Source organism: Aquarana catesbeiana, linkage group LG02 (assembly GCF_042186555.1).
Source record: "Aquarana catesbeiana isolate 2022-GZ linkage group LG02, ASM4218655v1, whole genome shotgun sequence".
In the NCBI taxonomy this organism is placed as follows: domain Eukaryota; kingdom Metazoa; phylum Chordata; class Amphibia; order Anura; family Ranidae; genus Aquarana; species Aquarana catesbeiana.
Genome location: NC_133325.1, coordinates 191,004,104 through 191,020,836, shown reverse-complemented (window position 1 = coordinate 191,020,836; position 16,733 = coordinate 191,004,104). Strand labels below are relative to the sequence as shown.

The window sequence follows — 16,733 nt, the reverse complement described above, 5'->3', positions numbered from 1 at the left end:
AGTACCGATACTTTTTTTCAAGAACTCGCCGATACCAATTACCGATACTTTTTTCTTTTAATGTCATGTGACAGTGGTTGTTTTTTTTGTTTTTTTTACATTAATATTTTTTTTAATTCTTTATTGCAATATGTGTGGGGTGTTTTTTTTTTTTTTTTTTTATCAGCCCTGTTGGGGGGCTTTGGTGAGATATCAGGGGTCTTAACAGACCTCTGATATCTCCCCCTTGAGACAGAGAAAGAGACAGAGGATAGAGATTCCCCAGTCCCTTTCTCTGCAGCCTCAGCTGCACTGAAAATGAATGGAGAGAAGACAGCGGCTCCTCTCCATTCATAAACTGACACATCGTAATCACAGGAGATTACAATGTTTCAGTTATGTGAATAGACAGAGTCAGCTGACTCTATCCATTCACAAAGGAAGGAGGAGGGGACAGAGAAGGAGAGGGGGACAGCAGAACGGAGGGGACAGCGGAGAGGATGCAGTGACAGTCAGCGGTGATCGCGTGTGGGGGATTTACTAGCACCGATCACCACTGTATGTCACTAAAGCAGCCTAAAGCCGCGGGGGGGGGAGAAGCTTGTAACTCCCCCACGCGCCGATCACTGCTGACAGTCAAGGTATCGGGGGAAGCATCGGGAGCATTTGCCCGAGTACAAGTACTTGGGCAAATGCTCAGTATCGTTACCGATACTAGTATAGGTATCGGGACAATCCTAATCTTTGTCCACTAGCAGTGGAGAGCTCTTCTGAGCGTTCCATATGCTTCGTTAGTCCATACTGAGTTGTTTTTCTTCTTTCCACTGTAAAACAGCTTGGTAAGTGAATGAAAGGTGGTACTGAATGAACCCAATGTCCTTTTTAAAAATTCATTTTAGTGAAGCGAGCAGTTAAAAATGTACTGATTTGCATGTGTTTTGTCTTTCAGTTCTCCCAGCACACGTCAGCACTTAAAGCATGTGTATGCCAGCTTTGCTCTTTCTTTGCTGGTTGCGTCTGCTGGCGCTTATGTCAACGTGGTCTTCGGGTTTCTCCAGGTGAGTGATTTCATAGTCGAACACCATTCATTATTTTTTTTTTTTTTTTCTTCTTTTAAGGTTATGTTCTCTTTGGGTACTTGAGATGCCTTCACCTACATCCCCACAAAGGTTGTAGACGATATGGAATTATTTAGCCCTGTGCTATAATAGGACGGTATGGAGGTCCCCCCAAAGCCAGATTAAAATGCAAAGCCGCCATTTTAAATTTTCTATATAAAATTATATTGACTGATTTCAAAAGCTAGAAGAAAAGTATGTTGCTAACAGCATCCAGTCATATCCTGGCTTTCATTGTGTATCCCAGTGGGAATTTTCTTGAGTGTAGGGAATGAGTTATGAAACGTAACAGGCTTTATCGATTGTGTGTAACTTTTGATATGGTCATGTATTAGAAAATCTTGTATAAAAAAATCAATTTTGGGCAGGAATAGTGTTGGTTTTTACTGATGAATTCTTGCTGTTTTCCTATACAGGGCAGTTTCATGTCCTTTGCAGGCTCATTGGGCATGATGCTATGGCTGATGTTCACCCCTCACAGTAGAGAGAATGAGAAGAAACGTCTAGGAATCTTAGCTGGATTTGCCTTTTTTTCTGGTGAGTAATTCTTTTTGGTTTATTTTCTGTTTAACAATATATTTATCTTCTTATATATTACAGACCATTATATAACACTGACAATTACACTCTGTACGTTCACATCAGTATCTGCCTTCAAGGAGCTTTGCAATCCACTATCTCTATCTTGCATGCATACACACAATCACATACTAGGGAAGGTTTAGAAAGGAGCCAGTTCACCACCAGCCTGTGATTTCTTCTCTCAAAAAAAAAAAAAAAAAAATGGTGCACCCGCAGGCAAACCCACAGAACAGGAAGAACATGCAGAATAGTGTCTTGGTTTGGCTCTGAACCAAGGACCCCAGTGCTGCAAGTCAGAATTGCTAACCACGACTGTTGGACCTGCAGTGGTCTTTTATAGGGCTTGGGATAAACTTTCTTATATTTTCTTAGGACATGTTCTTATATAATAATTATATTTAATAGCTTCAGATTCTTAGTTTGATGTGACTTTAGCTTGTGTGGACCAAGCTCGCCCAAACTAGGTATTTGCTTCACTAACAGATGCGGCTGCTAGGTCTAAACTCCCATGTTGCATCAGTTCTGTAGCAGGATTGGGACTTCCCATCTCACTCCCTGAACAAAATCAAGTCGGGCTAATCCCTGCTCAGCCATTCAGAGGATGCAATGTATTTCATCAATGAATACAGGGTTTCCTCTTGCTGAGATGGAGAGCATGACCTCATACGCTTGTCTCTCCACCTCAGGAAATCGGAGAAAGCCATGTATTTATTGATGAAATACAATGTATCTTGTGAATGGCTAAGCATGTCAATTTAACGCAAAAAGTATTCCAGCTCCTAAGTAACCATAAATATCCAATGTGGGGTCCTGTAACTGTTGTCATTCTTATTTATTTATAGGGCTCTGTTAAAGTGGAACTCGCCCAAAAGGGGATGTTCCGCTTGTTTGCAACCAACCAACACCCCCCCCCCCCCCCCACACGCCCTCTGCCACATTACCTGGTTTAGACAGGTACCCGCTCCCACTTCTAATTAGATGTCCGCAGCGATCTGTGCGGACGTTCAGTGTTAAAGCTGACTGGCACGAAATGATGTAACTTTCACGGAGGTGAAGGAGTTTGATCATCCCAGCACCAAGGCTCCATGCCAAGTATGTAGATTGAGCTGTGCATATGCAGCTCAGTATACATTCTAAAGTAGACTGCAAATGGCAGGTGTGTGTGGTGTGTTTATCCCCCCCCCCCCCCCCAAATTTGAGGGTCCTTCCTGCTTGCAATTTTTTTAGTTTATACCTTTTTAGTTTCACTTTATCAGTGCACGGTCTGACAATGGGCAGAACTCCCAACAGCTTTTGGGTAACTTCTGCACAGGACCTAGAGTCATCCTTTGGACCAGGAAAAAAAAAGGTACAAATATACGATTTCCATAGTGGGTTTGCGGATTTATAAATTAAGGATGAAATATTTGGATTTGTGCAGAAGCCCAATCACAACAGCTCTTTTAATAAAAATATTATCGTAAAACGTTTTGTGAATAATTTCTGTATATTAAATGTATTTCTCCATTTTTCTTTTCCAGGCATTGGTTTGGGCCCTGCTTTGAATCTTTGCTTGGCTGTTGATCCCAGGTATTTACATATGTCAATATGTATGACAGGTTTTGACACAAACCTTGCTGAGTCCAGTTTAGTAAAGGACACTGCAGTCTGTTGTAAAGCTGTAGGGAAAAAAAAATCTGGATTGCCTTTAGCAATCGGTTTCCGGTTTTTATTTTTTCTAGTTTAGGTTTGTTTGAGGAAGGTGCCTGATTACTAGTGGCAATACCAGTTTTTCTAAATCCACCCCATTTAAAAAATAACATAAAGCTCCACAAGACCTGTACAGTTCATAATATGACCGCTTAGTATATAATAAAAGCTTCACTTGTCCGGCTGTGCTGGGAGATTTTGGAGGACAAGTGAGCAAAGTACAGGCTAGAAAGATTTAACAATATGGATTCGTTATAGTTTATACCATCAGGCTCTGTGGCCAAAGCACACACATTCTAGGTAAGAATTTTCTCAATCACTGAATTCTGGCTTTCAGTTTCCACAGCAGAACCTGCATAGTAAGAAGGACCTCAAGTACCCCCAGCAGGCTATGTTTGCAGGTTTTCCTTTATCTTGCACAGGTACTTTAAATCCAAGTCAATGGCTTGGTATTTTGGACAGCTATTTTTATCTAAGGGAAATTCCCAAAGCATAGCCTGTTGGGGGTACTTGAGGACAGGGTTGCGAACTGCTGATGTAGACTAAGATTTATTGTATAGTTAGAAAGGCACTTTAAAGCGGTAGTAAACCGCAGCTTGCAGAAAAAACGTCCCTTACAATGGCATAATGTGCTAGTATTCATCGCGTACTAGCACATTATGAAATTCTTACCTTTTGAACGAAGCCCTCCAGCGGTGCACTGGGCTTCCATTTTCCCCCGGTCTTCCTTCCAGGTTTGCGTGCTCCGGCTATATAGTAAAAGTGCAGCGCTCAGGTAATAGTCCCAAGAAATTATTCAGGAACAGATGGTCAAATAATGGTTCAATCCGTGGTAAGCAAAAGATCGTTAGACCTGTTGCCAGCACCCAACAATACAGCCACTTAGCTTATTTCGTGGACCCTCATTACAAAGGTCACATCAGCACATATGAAGTATATCGGAAGCCCCTCGATCTTCATACATTCCTAGCAGCAGACTAGGTAATGGATGCAGCAAACTTAGATATAACTCTCCTTATCCAAGGTTCAACCCCAAAGCGCTCCAGCAGTAGTCGCCACACACATAACATCCCATGTAAACAAAAGGAAAAATGCCTCAATGCGCAGTACATCGGGATAATGTTTATTCAGGTAAAAAATAATTAATAAAATTACACTAGCATTGTTCACAAACAAATCAAGCTCTGTTTGTATATATGCAGCCTTTCCCCATCACAAAGATAGCCACTGTGTCCCAGCATGCAGCAGCGTCTCCGGCCGTATGAGTGGCTGGGGCCGTGATAATTTTACTCCCACGCATGCGAGCGGGAGCCGTTGGATGCGGCACGGAGCTCTGAAGGTCTGGCATAGTGTTCCAGTCCTTCAGAGCGCATGCATCGGGGACATCACTGGCTGCATCCATCTGTCATAAGCTGCACCTACAGGTAAGCCTTATTATAGGCTTGCCTATAGGTACAAGTCTAAAAATACGACTTTACTACCACTTAAAAAAAAAAAGACTGAACTGATACAGCCTGCATATAAATGGCGCAGACAGAGCAGATGAAAGTTGTAGCGTGTGATCTCTACTCTAGCAACCCAGATAATCTAATATTACAAATCGCCTTCTTCTATGTAATCCATAGCTTTTAGATATATAACTGCTCTAATGCGACTTTTTCGTTTATCTAGCATCATTCCAACTGCTTTCCTGGCCACTGCAGTGATTTTCGCCTGCTTCTCTCTCAGTGCTCTGTATGCACAAAGACGCACTTATCTGTACTTGGGAGGTAAGTGTCACCCTGTTTCATGTCACAATTTGTTGTGTGTCATGAACTGTCTTCCCAATGTGAATGTGTTGTTTCTTACACAGGTGTGCTGATGTCTGTTATGAGCCTCCTTCTACTCTCTGGATTGGTCAATATTTTCATTGGATCAACTATACTTTTAAAAGTGAGTTTATGTATTGCTATGAGACTAAAAAAGGTTGCCTTTATAGATTTAGTAATGTGACTAATTCTGACTTGATTGGGTGGTATGTAAAAACATCTAGTGCAGACCTGAGTTCGGCTTCTCACAGAAGCTGTTTTGTCAAAGTTAAAAAAAACACTAACAAAACACAATAATAAAGGCTTAGCAGAATGGTTATAGGCTCTTCACTTAGCCTGTGCTATAACATGATTGCTAGTGATCCAGTTCTGCAGCTGCTGCTGATAAAATAAAGTACGATGGCTACAAAGCGCCACCAATAGAGTGGTTAATAGCACTTTTGCTTATACTTTAACTAGCGACCCCCAACACCCATACCCCCCCCCCCCCCCCAAATTTAATTTTTATTGAGGCGATGTGCTTGAATAGTACTTGTCCACCAGGACTGCGGTATGGGAGATACAAAAATGTATTATATCGCAGCTACTAATTCTTAGCTGTGGTGGCTGAATTAATAATAATTACATTTTATATATTTATTTATATATATATATATAATATATATATATATAATCTCTCTGTTTTTGTTTTTTTTTTTTTTTGTGTTTTTTTTTTTTTGGCATTTTTGCTAGTGTGCCTGTTAATTCGGCTAGTACAAATTGGTCGAATTTTATTCATGTATCTTTATCCCAAAAGGAAAAAACTGTTGCTGTAACTGCTTAAATAGTGTTGGCTGGAGTTCAACTTAATTTGTTAGCCAAGACCATCTAAATCTGCTGTGCATCTATGACTGCTGCTGTCCAAAGGTGTCTGCGTTGCTCCTCCATCCATACTGGAAAAACCCTATGACTGGAAGTGTTATTGATCAGATCACCAAGTAATAATAAAGGGGAAAACACCCTAAAATAATCTGCAGCCAATACATTTGCAGTTTAAAAAGCTGCAATATATTTTTTGTTTTTGAGTTTACTCCTGGTTTGTTTCTTGGTAATAGATTTTATTTTTACTCTGCCAACATTTAAAACCTGTATTTAGGTCTTCTACAATTCTGGTTTAAGGCTTTATTCACACCTATGCATTTTTAGTGCTTTTTGCATTTTGCACTACAGCCCATGTAACATGGTTTCCAATGGAACACGTTCTGTAGAGCAAATCTGCAAAAAGCACTAAAAATGCATAGGTGTGAATCAGACCTTGAGGCTGTGTACTTCTCTGTGCTGTGCCTGTTAAAGCTGTTTATCTGTTGGCACTAGAAAGCGTGTGCCATGGAATCCATATAGTACCTTTATTGTAGGAAATTAGCAGAACATGCTTTTGATGCACTGTGCTCCCCTTTATTAATCCAGCAAAATGGAATGCTCTGCTTAACCTATATGCAGGAAGTGTCCAGATTCCATGCATCAAATTCCGTAATTGTTTATTTAAGTGGTTGGCAAGAGCTTGTTATGCTGCTGCTTATGGGGTCCTATAGTGAATTGACATTGGTCTTGTTTTGCTGTTTCCAGCCTTTGCTAATACAATTGGCAATTCTCTTTCAGGTCCACCTGTACGTTGGTCTTCTGGTCATGTGTGGTTTTGTCCTATTTGACACTCAGCTTATCATTGAAAAAGTTGAGAATGGAGACAAGGACTATGTCTGGTAAGCATGATAACAATTTCCATTTTAAACTTTTTCTGGCTTCATCAAATCTAAAAACTGTTATTAATACCATCACTGTAAGCTTAAAAGACAAGTAAAACAATAAGTTACAAAGCCATCCACAACTCTGCCCCCAGCTACATCACTAGCCTAGTCTCAAAATACCAACCTAATCGCCCTCTTCATTCCTCCCAAGACCTGCTGCTCTCTAGGTCCCTGGTCACCTCATCCCATATCCGCCTCCAGGACTTCTCCCGAGCCTCGCTCATCCTCTGGAATTCGCAACCCCAAACTGTCTCCAAATTTATCCACTTTTAGCCGATCCCTGAAAACTTTACTCTTCAGAGAAGCCTATCCTGCCTCCATCTAACAACTGCACTATTTTCTCCATTAGCTCATCCCCCACAGCTATTACCCCTTTGTATAACTTGACCCTCCCTCCTAGATTGTAAGCTCTAATGGGCAGGACTCTGATTCCCCCCTATCAAATTGTATTGTAATTGTACTGTCTGCCCTAATGTTGTAAAGCGCTATGTAAACTGTCGGCGCTATATAAATCCTGTATAATAACATACTGCTTGCTCCCCCTATATACTGTTTGCCTCCGCCCACTGTATACTGCCCATGCCCCCCCCCCCAAATCGTAGCTTCAGGGGTCACAATTGCAACCCCCAACAATGCGGCAGAGGGCCCATGCAGCCTCCGTGGCACTGGGGGATGCTACAGAACCCCCAAAAATATTGATTGCACCCACTGGCAGAACTACCAGGGTCGCAAAGGTCACACTTGCGACTGGGCCCTGGCATTCCACCACCGTGGAGCGCCCCACTGCAGAACATGTACAAAGGTCCCACATCTAATCCTTAATGAAGGGACGCACAATAGGAATAAAGGGTCCCAGGATCCATGGGAAGGACCCCAGGACCAGAGGTTTCTTGCACCAGGGCCCTGAAAGTTCTAGTTACGCCTCTGCTCCCATCAATCTTCTTTCTGCTGCCCCCAGGCCCATGTGTTCTCTCCTCCCCCGCAGTGCTGCTGGGTTGGGTTCCCCCTCCCGCCTACTCCTGCAGGGAATCTAGGCTGCTCAGTCTAAAATGCCAGGCCTTTTTTTATTTTTTTTTTTTTTGTCCCAGTCCAGACCTGGTTTCAGCGTTCCCTGCTCCTAATCATCCAAAGAAATGTCTCCATTTCCACCTTGCGAAGTCCATGGGACCTCACAAGGGGCACCCTGCTGCAAAATCCACTATTGTAGTCAAGGTCCCATGCCACCATGCAAGAGCTAATGCTGTTAAACAAAAACCTCATCCTGCACTGTTTCACTCCTACTCCATCCGGTCTGTAGCTTTTGGGCATCAGGCCTCTATTGCCCAACTGTGGAAGACCACCACCTGGTCTTCTGCTTATACTTTACCAGGTGGGTGTCCAGTCTTCTGCAGGTGCAACTTTTGGCTGCAAAGTTCTTGCAGCGGCAATCTGAACTTGGGTCCTTTGACCTCTGTGCTGTTGGCACAGTTCTGATTGCCTAAGTTGTTGCCCAACCTTTCTAGTCCTTGCTTGGGAACGTCCTGTGGTGTAGAAATAAATTATCTGTATATGGAACATACAAGTAAGTTAAAAATTCCTCTTTTTGTGTTAGTCTGTTTGGTTGCTGAGAAACGATGGCTTTTATTCGTGGCAAGAAAAGGGATATTTTTTTTTTTTTTTTTTAATTAAAAAATTGTGTGTGTGTGTGAATTGACAGTGCTAACTTGTGTTAATTTTAATGTCTATTGATTGATTTGCAGAAAGCTTTGTTTTTCTGTTCATGAAGCTGAAGATATCTTTATTCACATTTAAGTTCTAGATTTCTTTTCTTTTCAGCGCAGGCATTCTTTTTAAAATAGATTGTGAATGCCAGTGTACAAGAGAAGATTGTTAATTAAATATTCTTTGTTCTATTCAAAATTGTAAATGAGAATCCTGGCCTATGGAGCTAACAATCTAAAGCTTGTGTTTTTGTCTATACAGGCACTGTGTAGATCTGTTTCTTGATTTCATTGCCATCTTCAGGAAAATCATGGTTATCTTGGCCTTGAACGAAAAGGTATGTGGTTCTGTATGATAGACCTTTGAGTTTTCTCCTCTAAAATACATAGTTCAGTGTTTTGCAATAAGCAGCAGTACTGAGCATTTTGTATGTGTGTGCTGTCCTGCACATCCTTCATGCTTGCAGTGGTAGGAAGTGAGCAGGTATAAAAAAATCTTAAAATGCCACCTTGTTGCCATCACTTTGTTTTAACCATTTGCAGATTCTGGGAGTGCTAGACACGCCCAAAAAAAGTCATTATTGTACACAGGGGGTGTCTGGTACATCCAGTCCTTCTTCCCTGCTGCTGGGACTCCCCCTGCCCAAGTACATGGCAATTCAGCTTTGATAAATCCTAGCTGCGTTGCCGAGTACACAGAGAAGGTCCCAGCAGCAGGAGCTGTCACAAAAAAAAAACAACAACTTTACTCAGCCTCGAATACAAAAAGCTACAATGAAACATCGTTTCATTTACAGATCAAAGGGATGAACTTTGATCTGCAGATGAAGTCATTTAAAGCAACCCGACAAGTATAAATGAAATATTCCTCGGTTGAACCCCTTAATAACCCTTTGTTTACTCTAATCAGCCCGAATTAACTCCTTATTTTCTTTCTCCATTCAATTATAATTTCCCTGGTGATTTTTATTTATTTTTTTCTTTAATATTTAAACTTTTTTTTTTTTTTTTTTTTTTTTTGCTTTGAACATTAATATTTTTACGCCTTTTACATATATTTACATGTATCACACTGAAAAAAATCGCAAAATTGAAAAAACCTACTTGTAAATAACTTTGCAATGCTTTGTACCAAAATGATGATTTAAGTTTTTTAAACTGGACAAATTACAGAATAAAATGCACACCTTTTTTATGTGCAGTAACATTATTTATTTTTAACCACTTAAGCCCCGGACCATTCGGCTGGCCAAAGACCAGAGCGTTTTTTGCAATTCGGCACTGCGTCGCTGTAACTGACAATTGCGTGGTCATGCGACGTGGCTCCCAAACAAAATTGACGTCCTTTTTTCCCCACAAATAGAGCTTTCTTTTGGTGGTATTTGATCACCTCTGTGGTTTTTATTTTTTGCTCTATAAACAAAAAAAGAGTGCCAATTTTGAAAAAAAAAACGCAGTATTTGTTACTTTTTTGTTATAATATCCCCAAAAAATATTTAAAAAAAAACAAACTCTTCTTTTCCTCCGTTTTTAGACCGATACGTATTCTTCTACATATTTTTGGTAAAAAAAAAATCGCAATAAGCGTTTATTGATTGGTTTGCGCGAAAGTTATAGCGTCTACAAAATAGGGGATAGTTTTATGGCATTTTTATAAAAATTTTTTTTTTTTTTTTTTTTTTTTTTTTTTTTTTTTTTTTTACTAGTGATGGCAGCGGTCTGCGATTTTTATTGTGACTGTGACATTATGGTGGACAGATCGGACACTTTTTGTGCTAGTTTTTCTTTAACATAGAGACTGCAAGTTCTATTGCACCTACCTATCTATGCACTGAGCAACTATTATTTTTAAAACCTAATGTATCATTTTTCTGTACCTCACGCTGTTACATGCAAGCCGAATATCCATGTATGTGTGCTGTGGGATCTAGAGTCCTATTTTGTGTTCAGTCCTTCCTTCCTTTGTTCTTCACAAAAAAAAAAAATGTACCTGTTTTCAAATTGCATTTGCTGTAATAAAAAAACGTATTGAATGAAAAAATAGCTCTGGTAATATTTTTATAGATCCCAATTATAGCCTAGTGTATAAGGTTACATTTACCAAAGGAATAAGCATATCCCAACCTAGGACCAGAACTGAGGCTCAAGTCTTCTTATTTATATATCTTTAGCTGTGATTTGTTGCAGGTCCCCAAGTATGAGGGGTTGGGAAACTAGGTGGATGTGTATAGATAAGGGGAAACAAAGGAGTAAGGCTTTGTTCACACTTGTGCAATTTCAGGTGAGACTTCAGTTGCATCTGAATCACATGACAATGGAAATTACATTGTTTTCAATGGTGCCCGTTCACATTTATGCAGCTCAGCATGGTGAGATTTTTGGAAAAACGTCCTGTACTATTCTGTTGTCATTCCAGCGTGATTTTGGCCCCCATAGAATATGCAAACCACATCCAAGTTGCATTACATAATCGCACTGAAAATTTGGATCAAAATCTGATTGCAGCAGTGTGAACCTAGCCTAAATTGAGATGAAGAGGAAAGGGGGAGAGGAGGATGACGGAGAAGGGAAAACAAAAACAGTAAGCTGAGTATGTGGAGCCCATGGTTGGAGGCTATCCCCCTGGGGCCCAGTATAATTTAGTATTGATAGTGACAGGTGAGCTCTTATTACACTATCAGGACTTAGATTTGTAATCCATGGGCATCCTACTTTTAAGTATTCCCTTTGACATCATTCAGGAAAAAAGACTTCTTTTTCAACAGCATTAACTTACATATGTGCCATTTTCTATGACCAGGAGATGACAATAAGCTTTTTAAGCCCTCCTGTGCCTATCCTTTCCAGGTCATGGTTTCCCACACTAGGCACGTCCTATTCCAGTATTTCTTATAGATCCAGTACTTTTGGCATGCTAAACCTGCCCCAAAAGTAAAATCATCATTGTAAACAGGACATGTGTAACATGTCCAATGTCTCTGCGCCCTGCTGCCGGGACTCCCTTCCCAGTATACAGCAATTGTCAGCTTTGATTAATCAAAGCTGGGATCACTGTATACTTGGAGAAGGTGTCTGCAGCTGCAACTGTCAAAATAAAGCAGTCTGAATCAGTGTTTTATAAACCGCACTGTTTATGATGAAAGATACAAAGTAACATAATGGTATTGATTTTCTAAAACGGGAGAGTGCAAAATCTGGTGCAGCTCTGCACAGAATCCAATAAGATATTTTTATTATTTTTTGTCAAAGCTTAATTGAACAAGCTAAAGTTAGAGGCTGGTTGGATACCATGCACAGCTGCAACAGATTTTTCACTCTCCAGTTTAAATCAACCCCAGTGTTACTTGTGTATTATTTTGTTCATTCGTGTGCAGATTAAAAGGATGAACTTCCATCTGCAGATCTCCATTAAATATTCAAGGTGCAGAGATGCGGAGGATAAGTGTGCGATAACTGTAACCCTAGAGGGTTATAGCAGGCTGACACAGGCAAAGCAGCCTGACAGGCCAAAAAAAATTATTTTAAATAAAATGTTCTGCTGTTTAACCCCTTAACTCTTAATTTACTCTAATCGGCCCTAATTAACTCCTTATTCTTCGTCTCCATTTAGGCTGGGTTCACATATATGCGATGCGGGAACCAGCGCAATTCCTGTGCAGGTTCCTGCATCACATGTCTCTCGCAGGCAGTTCACACGGCCCTATGCGAACCGCTGCAATGTCGATACAAAGTTAATGAAACCCCCAGATCGGTTTGCAGATCGCAATGCGAACTGTCAAATGGTGCAGAAATCCGATTCCAGTGTGGACCAAAAAAGGGTCCCGCCCCATTTTGGTCCGAATGCGATGCAAGATCAGCCATACAGTCTGTTAGGTAAAATTCACATCGCAGACATCACATGCGACATCTGACATTGCAATATTGTGAACCCAGCCTAAATGTCTTTTTTCTTTGCTTGCTGAATTTTTTTTTTGTTTTTTTTGTTTTTTTTGTTTTTGTTTTTTTTGTTTTAACATTTTTACACATTTCCCATATAAAAAAAAATGCAAAATTGAAGACTGCATCATGAAAAGAGCCTTGTTTGGCCTGTCCTCCTTCTTCCTCCTTCTTTTTTTTTTTTTTTTTTTTTTTAAGCTATTTATGTAGTATTACCTTGTTATCTTTAGTAATGACAAAGATATCGGTGAATAAACGGGTCCATAGCAGAAATGTAAAAATTGATCTGGTCCATAGGGGTGAAAAGGTGTGAGAGGCAAAAGGTTATTTCTGATAATGCATGGTATAAACTTCATGGATTGGACCACAGTATTGACTAAAGTTGCTATAACCTACTCTCCTCTTTTCCCTTTTATTCACATTTGGTTACTCATGATCTCCTTTTAAAAGATTGCATGATTTTCTATTATGCAGACCATCTCTCAATCAGTTTGTCTTGTACAGCTGTGGACACTTAAAATATAATCCTGTAAGCAGGCACTTTAGTATCAAATTTTCATTGTTCTTGCTTATTATGAAAGACCAACATAATATATACCCCGTTTCTCCGAAAATAAGACCTAGCGTGATTGTGATGGCTGCAATCTAAGCCCTACCCTCCAAAATGAGCCCTACCCTGTTTCCCCGAAAATAAGCCTTACCCTGAAAATAAGACCTACAAGGACTTTAACTAGGGCTTATTTGGGGGGTAGGGCTTATATTGCAGCCATCACCAACAATCACGCTAGGTCTTATTTTTGGGGAAACAGGGTAGTACAGTGCATTCAATATGATAGTGTGTCACTGACTGACTTTCAGATAAAATCTAGACTGCGGTGGTTTCAGGGAATGGTTCATTGGTTACTTAGTAATGAACAGCTAGGTTTAGAGAGGAAGGTTGATGGGCAGTTTTCCTGAGGTGGATTTTGAGGGTTTTTATAAACCTTTTATAGTGGTGGGGCAAAGTCTGATGTGACCAGGAGTAGAATTCTAAAAGACAGGAACTGCACTATAGAAGCTTTGGAGCAATGCACAGGATGAGGCTTTGACCTGAGGGCAATAGTTGGTATTAAGAAAAAAAGTTAGAGGGCCTAATAACATTCAACCAGATTAATCTTTGACTGATCTTAGTAAACCGAATTCTGCATGGTTGTTTGTACATCATCCTTTTTGTACTCATTAATGAGTAATTGAATAACAGTATATTCATTGCTATGAGCTTGTGTACTGATTGTGCTTTCTATTTATCTTCATTCTTAGGAGAAGAAGAAAGAGAGAAAATAAAGACAAGCCATGCTCCAAAATAACTTTTCCATATTCTGGTTTTTCATACCTTCCCTCTGGCTTTTTTCCTACGGCATAATAAAATGCTTGGGAAGCACTTAACAGTTTATTTTTTCTGTCTTTTTGTTGTGTGCTTTTTTTTTTTTTTCCCCTCCCTGCCCCTACAGTTTGTTTTTTTGCTTTTTATTTTTTTGATGATTTCCAAAACCGATCTTATTTTTTCATCATTATGCACACATCTTAAACATTAGAATGGGCAGTAAGATATACCATATGCTGCATAGCCATGCACACTGCTGTATTGGGCAGTTACCTTAATATCCCGGTGTGCCTGAAAAATGTCTGATGCGGATTCTGTAAAAGTCCATCTGTAATAAGGAATTGCAAAATGCAGTAACCCATAGCAACTGGTTTTCAATTTTCTGTGTTTTTATGAATGAAAAATGAAGCTGGATTGGTCCCTGGGGTTATCCATACTCGCTGATTCTATTTCTTGTTAGATGAGCCTCAAAACATTATTGGGCAAGTTTTAAAAATCTAGCAAGGAGACGACCACTTTTGGCATTTGTGCTGTGTCTTGAACACAAGCCCATTGAGATTGTGTGCATCCCAGATATGTGATGCTTATGAGAGCATTTCTTGATTCACTTGCTCTAGAGTGTGACATTCAAAACACATACCATAAGGGGAGGGGGTTAAGCTTTCCATTGCTGAATTTTTATCCAAACAGACCAGCTTAAACCATTTAATTTTATCTTGCCATGTAAAGGAAACTATGATGAGATCCTTCTGAATTTAACCATATTGCTGTAACCTGCTAACATAGTCAATGGGACACAATCTGTACACATCCACTTTATAGAAAGACTTCAGAGAACTTGGTGCTCCCTCTACTGTGAATGGACTGATATAGGCCCAATCGCCTGGCAGTGTGCAGGGCGACTGGCTTGTAGGATTTCTATGTCTCTCCTGTTTTCTGCCAAGTCTCGTGTTTGCTCAATGATCGAGTTGCCATCCTAAGAAGGAACCGAGAGTCGTTAAGTGCTGGATTAATGTTGGTACAGCCCATTCCCTGGCATCGTTAATATCCTGGCATTATTCATTGGCCAGGATTATGTTTAACACTGAAGATCTGAAGACACAAGCTCTGCTTTGTGTCCTCGCTTCTTATGTGAGAAATCCAATCCTTTTTAACCCCTTGCACAAAAGAAGTATTGAAAGCTGTAATTACATGTAAATTGCATTTGAGTAGATAAAAGTATGTTTTTGCTTTATGGGAGTGGAAGTATATTGTAAAATTGTCTGCAGCTATAAACTTTGTCCCCTTGTATCTAAAACCCCTTATTAGGAAAAAAAGAAAAAAAAACTCCTCCTTCATTTACATGAATTGGACTTCTACTGCCTGGATTTCAGCAACCAGTTCATGCACTATGCATCTCCTCTTCCAATGTGTCCAGTGTAGAAGATGAGCAGTAGGAGGTCTCAGAATTTGTGCAAGAAGTTGGAATAAAGTGTTACTCTTTCCTTATTGCCCCACACCCAGTCTCTCTCCTTGCCCCTGCATGCTTTTAGGGATATGGCAAGTTGCTTTAGAAACCGTGCCAAGAATTACCTTGAGGATAAAAAGAAAATTCTATGTGAAAATGTATAACGTTTTCATAATAACTTTATTTTATAGTGCAGTGATTTTCTGATTGCTGATATAACTGCGACTGTGAGCACAGTGAAACTTTTTGATTGAAATATGAAAAAAATGGATTAATTTGTACAAATTCTTAAAGTACTAAAATAAAAACTACAGATAACACAAAGATTGTGTTTTTATTTGTTAACCTTTGAGTCAGATTGTTACACTATACATTGTATATATGGATGTAAAATAAAAGCCCTCGCAGGATTGTTTTCAACTGGAACTAGCAATATAAATCGCGTATTGCATAAATAATTAGGTGGGCATTATCAAATAAAAAAAAAAAAAAGCTGCTTGTTCCTGATTCTCTTCATGTGACCTAAATCCTTGGTGCATTTTGTGTACCTCATTACGTGAGGGCATGTGAATGGAAGCTAGTATGTTGGGTCTTGTGATCCGTAGCAGCTTGATATTGTGGTCAGTGATGTCACCAAATTTCTTATTCACTTTCATTGAATACAATGACATTAGAATGCCGGTACACAGCTCCTGTGGGTTCAGACCAAGTGACTTGAAGCTGGAGGGGACCTTCTGTTTTACAGATGACAAGGCTATTGCAGTTCTTTAGCACTGGTCAACCTCAGCAATGTTGGTCTGTGTCACTAAGGCTGGATTCATACTGCCGTGCGGAGCAGCTCACAGCAGGGGTCCAGTGCATCCCTGTTCACCGTTTTCAGGTCTGATTTCAGTCTGAATTTTTGGCTGCATTCAGTCCTGAAACGGACCAGAAGACACATAGGACTCCTGTACAATTCGCTCTGCAGCCGTCCCGGAGCTGTGTGAACCAGCTCCAATGAGAGCCGGTCACAATCTCCCAGACATGTGAATTGGTTGCGGATTTCTCTGCATACAATTCGCAATAGTGTGAGCCCAGCCTAAAGGCCCATCACTGTGAAAGATCTATTACTCTGGTAACTGTATGGAATTTGATTTACAGCTGTGCTCATAAGATTATATACCCTGGCAGAATTTGACTTCTTGGCCATTTTTCAGAGAATATGAATAACACAAACTTTTCTTTCATTCATGGTTAGTGTTTGGCTGAAGCCATTTATTATCAATCAACTGTTTTTACACTTCTTTGTTGTGATTACGATTTCAAAAAAAAAAACTACCAAAATGAC

General features: G+C 40.0%; 1 protein-coding gene across 1 annotated transcript in view; it reads left to right on the top strand.

Annotated features, from left to right (window-relative positions):
* The window catches only part of TMBIM6 (transmembrane BAX inhibitor motif containing 6), a 37,349-nt gene extending 21,619 nt beyond the window's left edge, over window positions 1–15,730 (top strand). Inside the window, exons 3-10 of the mRNA XM_073614091.1 lie at window positions 929–1,037; window positions 1,514–1,634; window positions 3,200–3,248; window positions 5,040–5,137; window positions 5,221–5,300; window positions 6,815–6,915; window positions 8,923–8,998; window positions 13,896–15,730. Of these exons, the coding sequence (XP_073470192.1) occupies window positions 929–1,037; window positions 1,514–1,634; window positions 3,200–3,248; window positions 5,040–5,137; window positions 5,221–5,300; window positions 6,815–6,915; window positions 8,923–8,998; window positions 13,896–13,919 (658 nt within the window). The 3' untranslated portion in view covers window positions 13,920–15,730. The remainder of the gene's footprint in view (window positions 1–928; window positions 1,038–1,513; window positions 1,635–3,199; window positions 3,249–5,039; window positions 5,138–5,220; window positions 5,301–6,814; window positions 6,916–8,922; window positions 8,999–13,895) is intronic.
* The last annotated feature ends 1,003 nt before the right edge of the window (window positions 15,731–16,733 follow it).